The sequence below is a fragment of the Condylura cristata genome, unplaced genomic scaffold (genome assembly GCF_000260355.1).
Source record: "Condylura cristata isolate star-nosed mole 26May11 unplaced genomic scaffold, ConCri1.0 scaffold00010, whole genome shotgun sequence".
NCBI lineage: Eukaryota > Metazoa > Chordata > Mammalia > Eulipotyphla > Talpidae > Condylura > Condylura cristata.
In genome coordinates, this window is record NW_004567111.1 from 40224261 (window position 1) to 40238874 (window position 14614).

General features: G+C 41.3%; 1 protein-coding gene across 2 annotated transcripts in view; it reads left to right on the forward strand.

Moving 5' to 3' along the window:
* WASF3 (WAS protein family, member 3) overlaps nucleotides 1-14614 on the forward strand; it is a 68253-nt gene that overhangs the window by 14073 nt on the left and 39566 nt on the right. For both annotated transcript variants that reach the window (XM_012723292.1, XM_012723293.1), the window contains exon 2: nucleotides 9902-10044. In XM_012723292.1, the coding sequence (XP_012578746.1) occupies nucleotides 9912-10044 (133 nt within the window). In that variant the 5' untranslated portion in view covers nucleotides 9902-9911. The remainder of the gene's footprint in view (nucleotides 1-9901; nucleotides 10045-14614) is intronic.

Below are 14614 nucleotides of genomic sequence, written 5' to 3' on the forward strand. Positions count from 1 at the left end.
AAACATGTAACCTGAATACAACGGAATTTAATGGAAAGTGAGTAACAGTAAGTAATGGGAAAAAATCATTGGTTATTTGCATTACTAAAAATCATTGGTTATTTGCATTACTAAAATGTTCTTCCCAGAGAGACTTTCCAAATGGCTCTTTATGGGCAGAAATGGGTGATGCAAGGGTTATTCAGAGAACTTCATATTGTTTTAAACCTTTGTAAAATTGCTTCTGTTCTTTCCAAGTAATCATGCTACAGGAAAACTTTCAGTATGTGGAATTTAAAAGAGGTCACGTCATCTTTTGGAAAGTAGGAAAGCTGCCTTAAAGTAGAGAGCATATTGCTTTGATTTTTAAATTCTTGAATCATTTACTTTAATTAGAAGTTAAATGCCACAGTTCAGCCATTTATTTGCATAATAAATAAAATTGGAGAGAAAATGTTAAGTATCTTATTTTAGTAATGAATGTAATAATTAAGATTAAAGTAATAACATCATTAGTATCTTAATGGTGCACATATTTTGTCCAACACACATTTTCATCAAGCCTCCCAGCAGCTTGTAAGAATGGCAGGGAAGATGTGATTAGTATACACAGCACTAGAGGGGCCACTTTGACCTAGTAATATCTAGGTCTCTGTTCAGTGATGTCTACCACCTTTTGTGTAATGAGTGTCCACTTGATGCCATTCTCTGCTGGCACCTCTTCTCCCTTTTGACTTTTCATTACACCTAGTCAGCAGTGGCTGTGTCAGTGTTCACCATTAAAATGAATTTGAGGACAACATGGGTAGGTTATGGGGACAGTGAAGTGTGGTGTTACGGTAATGAAGGGAAGGTCAGAGCCTAGCCTGGAAATTTTAGGAGATTGCTCACAAATGGCATTTTGAAGTGAAATTAGCTGCTCAGGTTGCTGTGAGCATATACACGCACTGCAGGAAGTATTACAGATTGTATGTGTCTAGCTGTATCTCCTACAGATCACTGCTGTGCTAACAAGTGAGTCCATCGATGCTGGAAACAAAGGGGGTGGGAGGATGGATGGACACAAGAGGGCCTGGAGGCCGGATTTACTGCTCCGACAACAGGGAAATGACCTGGATAACCTGAGGCAGTGAGTGAAAGCCAAGTGCTGGCTTTTCTAAGGGTTGTCAGACCCCAGTGACAAACCCTTAATATCTGACATCTGACTGTCAACCAGAAGGGGAGAGTGGAAGTGTGGTCGCAGGGGAGGGAGAGGGTCAGGGGAACACAGTAGAGGATTGTTGGGGCTTTGCTGGGAGACATGGTGTGAGAATATGTGTTCGTAGGGTTTTCAACCCCTAAAACAAATAAAATGGTGTAAAGCAATTTCATCTCAATTTAAAAAAAAAGAAAAAGAAAAAGTTGAATAGAAAAATCGTGCTCAGCAACTCCGACATAGCTTGCCTTCCGCCTGGGGTTCTAGTAGTAAGAAAAAAGGCAAACTCTTCAGTGAGAAATTAGAACTCTGCTCCTGGGCCAGAAGCAAATAAAAAATTGTTCTCTAAGGAGACGCATGATATTAGAGTGCAGCAGGCAAACCTCACCAGGAGAAAGTTTACGAGAATAAATTAGACCCCCATGGAACATCTCTGCACACATGACAGACAGGTGCACTTGTTCACATGCCTGCACACATCTCTCACACACAAGCCCGCAGACACACAGGAAGTGACTGCAGCAAGTGTGGAGGTAATTGATTAATTGGTATTTGCATTCTCCTAAAAGCAGGCACCAAGACAGAATTAGAAGCGCAGGGTGACTTCTGTGTTTACCCTTCCGAGACCTCGTGAGAAGTGCAGTGCTTCCTTCTCTCCCTCCCCAGTCATGCCCAATTGCCTCTGCTGTTGTGGAGGCTCCTCTAGCACTTTCTGGTCTCTGGCAGAATGAATACAGAGGACCATGGCGGAGTCAGAGCTTGCGGTTCTGTGGGGTTAACTACACAAGGGCGAGCCCCCTTTGGCAGTAGGCTCTTCAGCTCTGCACAGTCCTAGGTTCAAGGATGGAAATACCCAGGCCCTCAGTGGGTGCTTGGCTGTGGTGCCATTTCTGCTTCCACATCTGGCTTCTAAACCCTTGAGAAGGCTCTCCATTGCTTGGTGGCACCCTCAGACTCTGTAGGGTTTGGGCTGTGCTGACACCCACCACAATGAGCCTGTTTCCAAACCTCTCCCACTGTGCAGTGGGGCGCTGGAGTGAGGTCTGGATCCCACTGGGCCAGTTCTGGAGACTAGCACGGCGAACTGGACAATTTTGTGTGCTTTTTGCTTTGTGCTTCTTCTGTGGTGGGGTTCTTTGCAATGCAAGTCTCCTCACTGTGCCCACTGCCAGTGTCTTTATCCAGATGTCCTTGTCATTGGGTCTGGTTCGTTCCTTCCAGTCCCTGACCACATAGCCATTCAGTTGACTGCTGCCTAGGAATCTAACAGTCTCAACTTACAAAGCAGGGTGAACGGAATGTATTGCTCACACCTCCACCTGTGGGGAAGGTTTTCCCTCCACTGTCTTCAAGGGCCATCTCTGAACACCACTGTCATCAAGCTGTGTTCTATTTCGGGCTGGCATCCATGTGTGTTGAGTTGTCTGTCAGTTCAGTTCAGACTTTCCATCCTCTTTCAGTTGGATGCATGACTCCACCATCACGCCAGAGCTGTAGGCATGGAAAAGTGGGTGCCTCGGAGACCTAGGCCTCCTGCTTGCGTGTCTGACTTGTGCTCTTTGGTTCTGCCCTGATTGATGTATCCGTGATGGGACATTTCCATCTCATGGTAGATTAATTGACTTAATATCATGGCTGACAAACCCCACTCATTATGGAGTGCAGAGGATGCCTGTCTCCTTGAGCTTCCATGGTCTCCACTAGGGCCTGGAAATACACCAAGAACTTTCTAAAAGGCATGTAGCTCCTACTGTGGTGACCTGGCCTTCAGAACCCTGGGAACCCGAGTTTGATTCCCACCTGCTGCTTGCACAGGCTTGTTAGTGTGAGCAGGGGGGATGCCCCTCCATGGATGCCTCTAACCCATTGGGTTACCAGCAGTCTGGCTGTTGGCACACAGCCTGACCCTGCTGCCGAACCCTTTCTCGGAAGCTCCAGGTACCATTCACCCTCTGCTTTGTTACCCAGTCTGCTGTGTCACCCAGTCTGCGGGCCCACACACTGTTCCTCCAGGACCCAACCCAACATGCACAATGGTTCCTTCTTTGTGGCGGGGACTGCAGATGAAGCCATTTGTCTTTTCCTTAGGAAGGGCTGCCCCAGAATGCCCCTGCACACCACCGGACCCAGAAACTTCACTGCATTTGCTTGACCCCAGACATTCATGGGGTTTATTTCCCACACTCAGGAGTTCACAAGTCAGTGTACGTGCCACCTGCTGGTTCTGTCAGTCAGCATCCTAATTGAGCCCAGCACTGATTCATCCTTGGTTATCATTTGGTAACCAGGAAGATATATGCAGCTAATGAGAGGGGTACTTGCTAACTTGTGGGGGAGGGGCTTCTGCAGCATCTTCTAGCACAGTGGTCTACTGCTACTTCCAGAGGGTCCTGATGGGGTGATGGAGAGGTGTTTGGATTCAGGGATGTCGTTATTTCCTATTCCAGTTTTCAGGATCCTAGGCTATCTCCACTGATGCCTGGACCTGTGTAATACGACTGCCTTGATAGAGCACTCCACTGTTTTGAATGTTCTCACACTTGGCTATTAATATTAACGGTTTATAAACAGCTCTCAATGGCTCAGTGTCCTTATGCACTGCATAAGTACAACCTATCGATTCCCAGCCAACTCTACTGTTTTTCTTTCTCTGTTTTCTAAGTGTCTGCATTATTATGCCTATCATGGCATTTCCTTATGCCAGATCTTTCCCCAGGTCATTAGCCTGTGAAATCTTTAGTATTTGAACCATGACTGCATACAAAGGCTGTTCACGTCCTGCTTACCAGTTAGTGCATCACCCTTTACCTGCAGAGTGATATGTGAGCAAGTTCCAAATCCCTACTTTCCCATCTGTTTTCTCAGCTCTCAGATATTCTCAGTTTCACTCATACTCTTTTAAGAACCAGATGGCAACCTGGGGTCACACCTACAAGGATTTGATTAGGGGAACTGTCTGTGAAAGAAGTAGGAAGCTAGAAAAGTCTGGAAGAGCCATCAAACCCCATGTCTGACCACTGGAGGAGGAGTGGAGATGGTTGGGTGGAGGTTCCTCTAGCACTTTCTGGTCTGTGCTAAAGGAGCTTGAGCAAAACCATTGGGCAGGTCTTGTCTTTGCCAGTTTCTCTCATTTTTCTAATTTCTTGCTGGTGACTAACTTTCTATGTCTCCATTTCATGTGGGTAAGAAGTTTTCCATTTCTGCTCTTCAAGAGAGCAGCAACGAAGCTGTAGATCAAAGCCCCACCTCCACATTCCTAAGGAAGGACTCTTGCCTGGCTTCGGCTTTGTCTGGAGTCCAGTTCACAGTTTTACCAAGCTGGATCTCTCTAGGCAAAGGTTGGACAAACTAGTTTTAACAGTAATACTCTGTGTAACTTCTAACAATTCTGTAGCAAATATTAAACAACTGAATAGCATATAGATGACTTTGAAGAATGATTTAGATGGGTCATAATTCTTCCAGTGAAAAAATCAGGAGGTGTACTTGTAGTTTGTTGGTGACTAAGGAACTCATTTTTGTTTGATTTTGTAATAGCAAAGAGAAATGATTCCCTCAGTATTTTCTCCTTTACCTCTTCAATTTATTCAAAACTACACAGTATCAGAAAAAAGTACACTAGTAGAGTGCCTCACACTACATTGGAAAGCCACAAAAGTCATTGTTAGGTGATTAGAGTTGGAAAAAATATACCAAACTCTTCTAAAATTGTATTGACAGGAGCATGTCCTCTCTCTGCTGTCTTTCTTATCTAGACAAGTATGGGAGCTCCAAATAAAGGAATGATAATGGGGTTAACTAGAGCTGAAGGGAACAACAGCAGATGAGTATCCAAAGGGAAGGCCAGATAGAATTATTTATGGATATGTGTGTGGTATGTAATCATCACACATGGCTTGAATGTTCAAATTGTGTTGACTGTGGAAGGGATTGTGGGGAACACAGAATTTGTAATATCTGTTCCTAAAATCTTATGGTGGTCCTTGGGAAGAAAAACAACCATCAGTCCAGGCAGAGAGCAGGCACATAGATACCTGCAGATTACTTGGAGTAGTAAGCAGAGAAGTGAGTGAACAGCTGACCTGATGCCACTTCTGAATTTCCTTTCAAACCTTGTAGTTTTCAAGTACTGTCTTATTAGCAGAAAATGTGTGGTATGGTGAGGTCAGCAGATCAGGGGACAAGAACTGTTGAAAAGACACACAGACCCCCAGAGGAGGGACACGCCATGCCATGGGGATGGGGGGCACACAGGGAAGCCCCAGCGTCAGTCAGGAGGCAGAGAGAGTGAGGGAGGACCTGGGGCCAGGAGCCTTTATTGTGCCTTTTTACGTGAAGGACGAGTGAGGCGAAGTAGACAGTTTAGGATTGCTGGGTTTGGCATATTGTTGTCCTAGTGCTGTAGTTCCTGGCAGGGAGGATTGGGAAAAGGTAGTAATGAGGCCAAGTATGAGAGCTCAGACAGGGTGCTGGACTCTGGACTAATTGCTGTGGACATAAAACGGGGGCTCCTGATTGAGTGTACTAGCTCAAGGAATTGACCAACTCAGGAAGGGGCAGTTACTCCAGGGTCAGCAAGGTCCCAGGTGTCAGAACATCAGAATATTGAAAAGAAAAAAGTCGTGGTTAATAGACCCTTAACAGAGTTAAGCATTTCTCTTTTGTGCGCTGATGACATCATTAGCAAGTCTCCAGGTCAGTCCTTCCAGCAAGTCTGCCAAGAACACCAGGGCTCCCAGTGCCTCCCCTATTAAGTCAGCAGTTCACTGTGACCCAGAGAGGGGTGTCTTCAGTGCAGCCTGAAGGCCTCTGTCAGGACTGCGGAGGGCGCAGAGCAGGCAAAGAGCCCTTCCAGTGAGGATGTCAGCCAAGTGTTGTGTGGGCAGCAGCCTGTGCTAGCTCCCAACAGGCCGTCATGGCAGGCATATCTGGCATTAATTAGGGAGCTGCTCAGTTCAGGGACAGGGGCGGACAGTATTTATAGCTTTGGACATGTTTTAGGCTTGCAGGGGGACTGCTGTGTAATATGTGCATAATTAGGTTCTGTGTATTTGAACAGTTTAGGTCCAGAGAAGTGAGGGTTTTGGGCTGGGGAGATGCTCTATGAGCAAATTTCTGAGCAAAGATGTAAAAACATGGGGGAAAGGATGCCATTCCATCCTGAATAAATGCAGAATTAAGGTGTGTGTGTGTATACATATATATTTGCGGGCATGTGTATGGTTGTATATGTGTGTGTATGAGACATGCACATGTGTGTGTCTGTACACACACACACACGAACTTGTGGCTGTATATACAGTCAGCATTCAGCTCCTAATCTTACGTTTAGCCCCAATCTTGTAAAAAGTCTATTTTGAGAAATTATTTAAAAGCTAGTTCATTTGCTTCTGTACAGCAAAAGAGACAGTACAGAGGACAAGCAGACATCCCACTGATGGGGGAAAAACTTTGTCACACAAAACTAGCGATAAAGGATTGATCACAAAAATATACAGAGAACTGAGGAAACTCAACAAAAATAAACAACCCCAACAAAAAAATGGGCAGAACAGCTAAAAAGACACTTCTCCAAAGAGGAAATGCAGATGGCCAACAAACATATGAAAAAATGTTCAATATCACTTGTAATAAGGAAGATGCAAATGAAAACCACAATGAGATACCACCTCACCCCAGGGAGAATGGCATGTCTTAAAACAACTAACAACAAATGTTGGTGAGGATGTGGAGAAAAAGGAACTCTCCTGCACTGCTGGTGGGAATGCAAACTAGTACAACCACTATGGAAAACTGGAGGTTCCTCAAACTGCTAAACATGGAGCTTCCCTATGGCCCAGCAATCCCACTCCTAGGTATCTACCCAGAAGACACAAAAACACTGATACAAAAAGATACCTGCACCCCCATATTTATTGTCCAAAATAAATGACTGGATTAAATGCCCAAAAGTAGATGACTGGATTAAAAGATGTGGTATGTATACACACTGGAATATTACTCAGCAACCAAAAAAAAAAGTTAATAATAATAAACACATGCCTTTTGCAGCAACTTGGATGAAGCTGGCAAAGATCATGCTTAGTGAGATGAGCCAGAAAGAAAAAGAAAAATACCAGATGGTTTCACTCATAGCAGGAGTATAATGGACCAGGAGAGAAAATAATAATAATAATAATGAACCAGTTACTTTTTATGGGGATGGAGTGGGGAATGGGATCAAAAACAGTGGGAGAAGGGAAGTGTGTTGGACATGGGTTACTTGGTGTTGGGAAACCTACGAGGATTACAATTGAGATGGAAAAAAATGTACAAAATGATGTAAAAATAAACTTATATTAAAAAAAAAAAAACTAGTTCATTCTTGGGCCACTTGCACAACCAGCATGATAAACAGTCAGCAGACAGATTTCGAGCCCAGGGGACACCCGGCGCTGTGCCAGCTCTCAGAGCCTTTGCTGCCTCCACCTCCCCCCTTACTGCCTCCACCTCCCCCCTTACTGCTTCTTTATGGACATCATGGTTTTTGTTGCCTTGTCTCCATCTTGTTCCCATGAAACGAACCCAGCTGTGTATTTTTTCTTTCCCATACTTTGTTTTTCTTAAGCTTTTCAGTGATTTTCCTTTTGTCCATATGAGCAGTTCTAGTTTTCCAGTTTATCTTATTATGATTAGTTACCATTCTACTGCTTTAATTGATTTTCCCAGAAAGAAAAGATAACGCACAATTAATCTTGTACACTTTAGCTAGAGATTCGTGTTTCTGGAATTTTCACCTTGTAGTATTCTTCCTTGGGTGTACATCTCTCTTGCATAATTTTATGTAACTATTTCTATCTCCTTTCTGTGGTTCCACCTTACCCTCAACTAGTAAACTGTTGCTATTTCTATTTTTATTTAACAACATAAAAGATACATTAATATAATCGTCACATTATTTTGGCATTACAGTTTGCCAAGTCTCACTCTCTGAGGTAAGGTGCTATTGTTGCTCCCATTTTACAGGGACTAAACTAAACTGAGGCACAAGCGAGGTGAAGTGATTCTGTTGGCATTAAGTCTGAAAATATTGTCACTATGTTCAGCTACCACCATCGTGGATGAAAGGCATGTGAATGATGAAAGAGTGGATGAAAGCGTATGTGAAAGCAGTGTGTAATTCAGCACACTTTTCCGTCAGACCTGCCATCCATTCTCCTCTCCTCTGTGTCATTCCCGCACACCACTGCTGCATGGCCCTTCATAAGGGAGCTCTTGCTCACCCTTCAGTAGTCATATCCACAGAGGGGCTGCCCATGATTCCTCAGAAAGGTTGGCACCCTGCACCCCAAAATGGTTCCATAACTCCATGGCCATTAGCCTGTGTGGTTGAACCAACATCTTGCTTCCCCATTGGGATAAAGTTTCACGGGGAACCTGGTCTGATTTTGTTCGCTGGGCACCCCGCAGGCCTAGGTATGTGGCAGGTTCCAGCTGGCAAGTGTCAGATGCATGAACCAAGGCTTAGAAGAAAGAGAAAAGAAAGTAAAGACTTAAATGCTTATCACATTCCAGATTTCAGGTATAATATTACCATTCAGTTATTGTACCTGTTGGGAATAAGTTTTACTTAAACAGAAAATTCAGCTGCAAATATCAGGATATTACTTGTCTTAGATACAAAAGGGCGAGGTGGTGTGATTGCTAGCGGACATCACCACGGTCCTAGCCCCTCCTGTGTCTCTGCTCCCTTAAGCATTATGATAAGCCTTACAGGATGACAGTTACTGGTGTTCCATTGTGTGAGCAGTAGATTTGTTTCATGAGTGGAAGTCTTTTTGAGGGGAGAAGTGGAAGGAATTCCTAGGATAGTGGAGAAGGCTCTCCCAAAGTGATCCTTCACCCTGATCTTATTTAAGTCTGAACTCCACAAACTGGAACCTAGGTGCTTCGGAGAGATGACTGACCTAAATCATTGGGATGACCTGCTCAGCAGTTTAAATAAGAGCAAGTGTTTCTAAACTTTTCTTTTTAAGCACTTCCCAGGGAGAAAGGTTTCAGTCTCTTCAGGTGGGGAGGAAGAAACAAGCTGCCAGTTGGCGGGAGCCAGTGGAGAAGGGAGCCGAGGAGTGAGGTGGAGGGCAGGTCTCTTACCATTCAGTTGATTTGACAGATTATGCCTAACCCGTAACTGTGCTTCATGCCTCAAGTCCAGACCTTCACCTCATCGAGAGAGTAAAGCTTTCTGGGTAAGGTGGAGGAAGGGCAACCCAGAAAGGGAGAAAGAGTTCTTAAGTGGATTTGAGAAGCCCGCTGTACTGTTTTCATATGTCTCTGCCGCCTGTTTCATAGACACCTGTTTCTATTCCTGAGCACTGTGGGGCTGGTCGGCACACTCTCATCTCTATATTTGCAGCCAAGTTGTGGCCTGTTTCCTAAATTTAAAAAGCCCACAGCTTTAAACTCTTGTGTCCTCTTGCTGTTAGTACTTGTGCATTTAACCTTTTCTCTCTTGATTTGCTGGAAAAGAAGGCAAAGATATATGTATTGTTTTTCTATAAAAGGTTGTACCTCTGTCTTTGAAATATACAAAATGCATTCAGCTACTTCCATATCTGCTGTATGTTTAGCTGATTCTGTCATGTAGAAATGATAGGGAATGTATATTCCTGGGAGTCAGTTTTCAAGGGAATTAAAACTACATCTCCAAAAATGAACTTTGAATAAAATGTCTTTTTAAATTTTTAGATTGTGAGCCATGCCGTTAGTGAAGCGGAACATCGAGCCCCGGCACTTGTGCCGGGGAGCCCTGCCCGAAGGGGTTGCCAGTGAACTTGAATGTGTGACCAATAGTACTCTTGCTGCTATCATCCGCCAGCTAAGCAGTTTAAGTAAGTCATTTCATTTATACGACACCGTTTTTGTATTACCAATGTCGTTTAATTGTAATATTAGTAAGTGGATTTCCACTCAATACTAACGTGATTATCCAATGAAGAGACAGTAGCTTTAAAGGAAGACACATATGCTCTCCGTAACCCCCCTGGGTGACCTTCGTTGGTCTTATGATGCCAACTTTACATGCTGAATTTATAAAATAAGTTAGAATGAACAAATTCACAAGTTATTAAATAAGGTCAAATGTGAATGGAAACCAGTGTTTTGTTTTGTTTTGTTTTGTTTGTTTTTTATCTTACTTTACAGCAAGGATAAAATAACTGGTAGTTTACCTCAAAAATTTAAAGAATTATTTTATCGAACTTGAACAGGACTAGTTGATTTTTCAAAAGATAGCAATATATTGATAAATGAATCAAGATACATTGAAGAATTGAAAACTAGTTAATACCTGTAATGCACCTGACATAGATGTTCAATAGCTATTTGTTGATTGAATAATTTTCCAAATGGATTTTAAAAGAGGCATTACAAAATAGTGATATTTTTCTGATTTAACTTATTAAAAGTTAAATACAGGTATTGACTTTCAAATTGAGGTCAAGCCAGATTATGACACATATATAATACCATGTGCATTAGTTTTATAAACAAGCAAGTACAAGCATAAGAAAGAAAAGACTTTGTTTTATTCCAATTTGGAACATCAATATGAAATACCCAAGAAATATTATGGTTTTTTTTTAAACTTAAATATGCATAAAAATGCTTTTTCCTTCAAAGCTTTTTAAAGTTGCAGTTTGTTCCTTAACCTTTACATTTATATTGTGATCTTGTTTTCTCACTTCATCCCACTCCTTTTTGCTTTACATGTTTTACATTGCATTTTTGGTGACAGTTTTTCACAGTTAAGGTTTTCGAAACTGTTAATAACAAGAAAATCCTCTGAAATTTGACATATTGCTAGTCTCAGGCACAGGAAAATGTTTTTAAAAAGAAGTCAAGTATTTTTATTTGCTTTGAAGAAGAAACTGTGGATAAGCATTTTTTCTTCAAACAAATTGTACTGTAATGTTTTTGATATTTTAAATACAAAGTATATGTAATCATTGGCTAAGACAGTGGTAGCTTGGAAATTACTTAAAATGTATTTTCAAAGACTTCTTCTAGAATCTAAACTCATTGCAGTTGACTTCATAGTGGTTATTGATGATTGATTCATTATCTATATAGCTACAATCTATTGTAGTTATAGGGAGCTACTTTATAAGTCATTGAAAGGTTTAAAAGTTTGTTTGTACTCAGACATTTTTGTAAGAATGCCTTAGTCTTATTTTTATAGTTGAAATGTCTTTTGGCATAGATATTTAAATAATGAAAACCAACATAAACTGTTAAAGTTTTAATACTCAGGCTGTATCTCATGCTATGATTGCAACACAGTGTTAGGCTAGTTATGTATTTGACACTGTGTCACACCCTAAACTACTCAGACAGTATGTTTTGTTTCTCATAGTCCACTTGTGGTTGGCAGAATATTAATAGCTTCTCTGAAGATGTCCACATATTAATCCTTGAGACATGTTGCTGTGTTAATTACCCACCTGGGATAATTCTGAAAGGTAAAAAATTCTGGAGGTAAAAAAGTTAATGTCAGGGTGATGTCACGTGAGAAAGACTCAAGTAGTCATTGTTGGCTTTGAAGATGGAAGAAGAGGCATAGAAGCAAGGAAAGCAGGCAGCAAACTGGAAAAGGCAAGGAAATGGATTCTCCCCAGTAGCCTGCAGAAGGAACCCTCTCTGACAACACTTTGATTGTAGCCAAGTGAGATACATTTCGACCTCTGAACTTCAAAACTGTAAGACAATAAGTCTGTTTTGTAAAGCCACTGAATCTGCTAACGGATGTAGCAACAGCAGGAGCTAATGCCTCACGCAAGCCTTCCTGTGTTTTCCATTCAAAACCCACTGTGGCTTCTAGTGGACCAGGCCTCGAGACTCTGTTAAACTTACACTGATCTAACCTCAGGGAATCTCAACCCTCCTTCTGTTAGACTTACTTGAGGAGCTCTAAAGCAAGAGGCCAGGAATCACACCCTAGAGTCTGGTAGTAGTGTGCACCAAAGATGTGATCTGCGAAGCTAGACACCGGTTATCTGGATTAGAGAGAGAATTTGGAGCTGTCATGTTCTTTCCAATGTGAACTTAGAAATGCAGTGCATTTCCTAGTTTATTATGGCTTTGTTTGAATAAGACAGGGAATGTACTACCTGTGTTCATACCCTTTTCAGCCAGGAGAACTTTGGCTATTCAAGGATATTTGTGATTCCATGTAAAAATCAGCAGTATTGGGCCCTCCCTGTTGGTGCAGCGGGTTAAAGCACAGCACTACTAAGGTAAAGCCACTTCAGCATGAGCTTGATCCCCGCCCGCCCCGGAGGTGACAACATGGCACAGCAGACCTCTCTTGTCTTACCCACTGTTCCCCTCAGCAGTGTACTTCGTCGATCTGCCTGTTCTGCTCCCCATTCTGTCTCTGGTGAATCCTCTCGCTGCCCCTGCACCTCTAGCCTGTACCCCAGCTCTGTATACACAAATAAATAAATCTTTAAAAACAAAATCAGCAGTATTTGTTGCATTTCTTTGAAGAATGTTGAGATTTTTATTGGAACTACATTGAATCTGTAAATTGCTTCGGGTAGGAAAGCCATTTTAATAATGGTAATTCTTCCAATCCACAAGCAGGGAGGTCTTTCCATTTCTTTGTGTCTTCTTCTGTTTAACAGTGTTTATAATTCTTCTTGTGTAGTTCTTTCTTCTCCTTTTTTGCTAGATTTGTTTCCAGCTATTTAGTATTTTGGTACAGTTGTAAATGGGATGGTTTTCTTCATTTCTTCCTCTTCAGACTGATTATATAAGGGAATGCTACTGATTTTTGTGTATTGATTTTGTAAGCTGCTACTTCACTGACTTATTGTTTTAATTAGTTTTTCCATGGATTTTTAGCGTTCTCTGTATATATTATCAGATCTGCAAATCATGATAGTTTAACTTCTTTTCCAGTATGGATTGTTTTTGTCTTTCGCTTACGTAATTGCTGTAGCTAGGACTTACAGTATTATTTTGAAAAGCAGTGGTGGGAGTGGACATTTTATCTTATTCCAGGTCTTAATGGAAAGGCTTCCAGTTTTTCACCATTAAGAATGATGTTAGCTGTGGGTTTGACATATATGGATTTTATTATGTTAAGATAGATTCCTTTTACCTCAAGTTTTTCATCATAAATGGATGTCGATCAAATGCTTTCTTGACATCTACTGATATGCTCATGTGGTTTTTTGTTTTCATTTTGTTCATGTGGTGAATTGCATTAGTTGATTTTTGGATGTTGAACCATCCTTGTGTCCCTGGAAAAATTCCTACTTTGTCATGGTGTATAATCCTTTTGATGCATTGTTGGAGTGAGCTTGCTAAAATTTTATTGAGAATTTAGCATCTGTGTTCTTTAGGGAGATTGGTCTGTTGTTTTCTTTTCAGTGTTATCTGTTTGGTTTTGGCATTAGTGTAGTGTTGGCTTTGTAAAATGCATTTCAAGTATTTCTTCTTTTGCAGTTTTTTTAAGAGTTTTTGTAAGACAGAACCAGTTCATCTTTGAATGGTGGACCTTGCATGTGAAACTGCCTGGTCCTAGGCTTTAATGTTTTGGGGGAAGGGTGGGGCTTTTGATTACTGTTTCAGTTTCACTGATTGTAACTTTTGTTCAAGGTTTTTATTCTTCTTTGTTCTGTCTTAGATGATTGTATAATCCAAGAATTTGTCCATCTCATCTAGACTGTTGAACTTGTTTGCATATGATTGTTAATAATAAGATCTATCCTCTAGATTTCTGCTGTGTCTATTGTAATTGTTCCTCTTTCATTTATGATCCTATTTGAGTTTCCCCTCCTTTTTCTTTATGAACCTTGTTAGAGGTTTGTCTATTTTGTTTGTTTCCAGGAACCAGCTTTTGGATTAATTGATCTTTTGGACTGTGTTATTTCTATTTCATTGTCTCTGCTTTAGTTTTTAACATTTCCTTCATGTCTTTCGGTTATTTTGGTGTTCTTTTTCTAGCTCCTTGAGATGGCAGACTAGATTGGTTCTTTGGGCTCTTGTTTCTTGTTGTGTGTCTGTATTGTTATATTTAACATTTGCTCTTAATACAGCTTTTGCTGTGTCTCATATCTTTTCTAAGATTATATATTCATTATCATTTGTCTTAGTTTTTTTTTTTTAATTCTTTGATTGCCTCATTAATCCAGTGTGATTTTTCAGGAGTGTGTTGCTCAGTCTTTAAGTAATGGATGTCTTTTTGCTTTCTTTTTGTAGTTGATGTCTAATTTGACATCTTTATGGTCATAGAAGATAACTGGTGTGATTTTAGTCATCATATACTTGTTGATGTTTGTTCTGGTGACCCAGTACGTGGTTGACCCTAAGAATGATATGTATGTACTTGAGAAAAATGTATATCCCATTTTGGGGGGGCATGTTAGACCCATGTGGTCTAGAGCTTTCTTTACG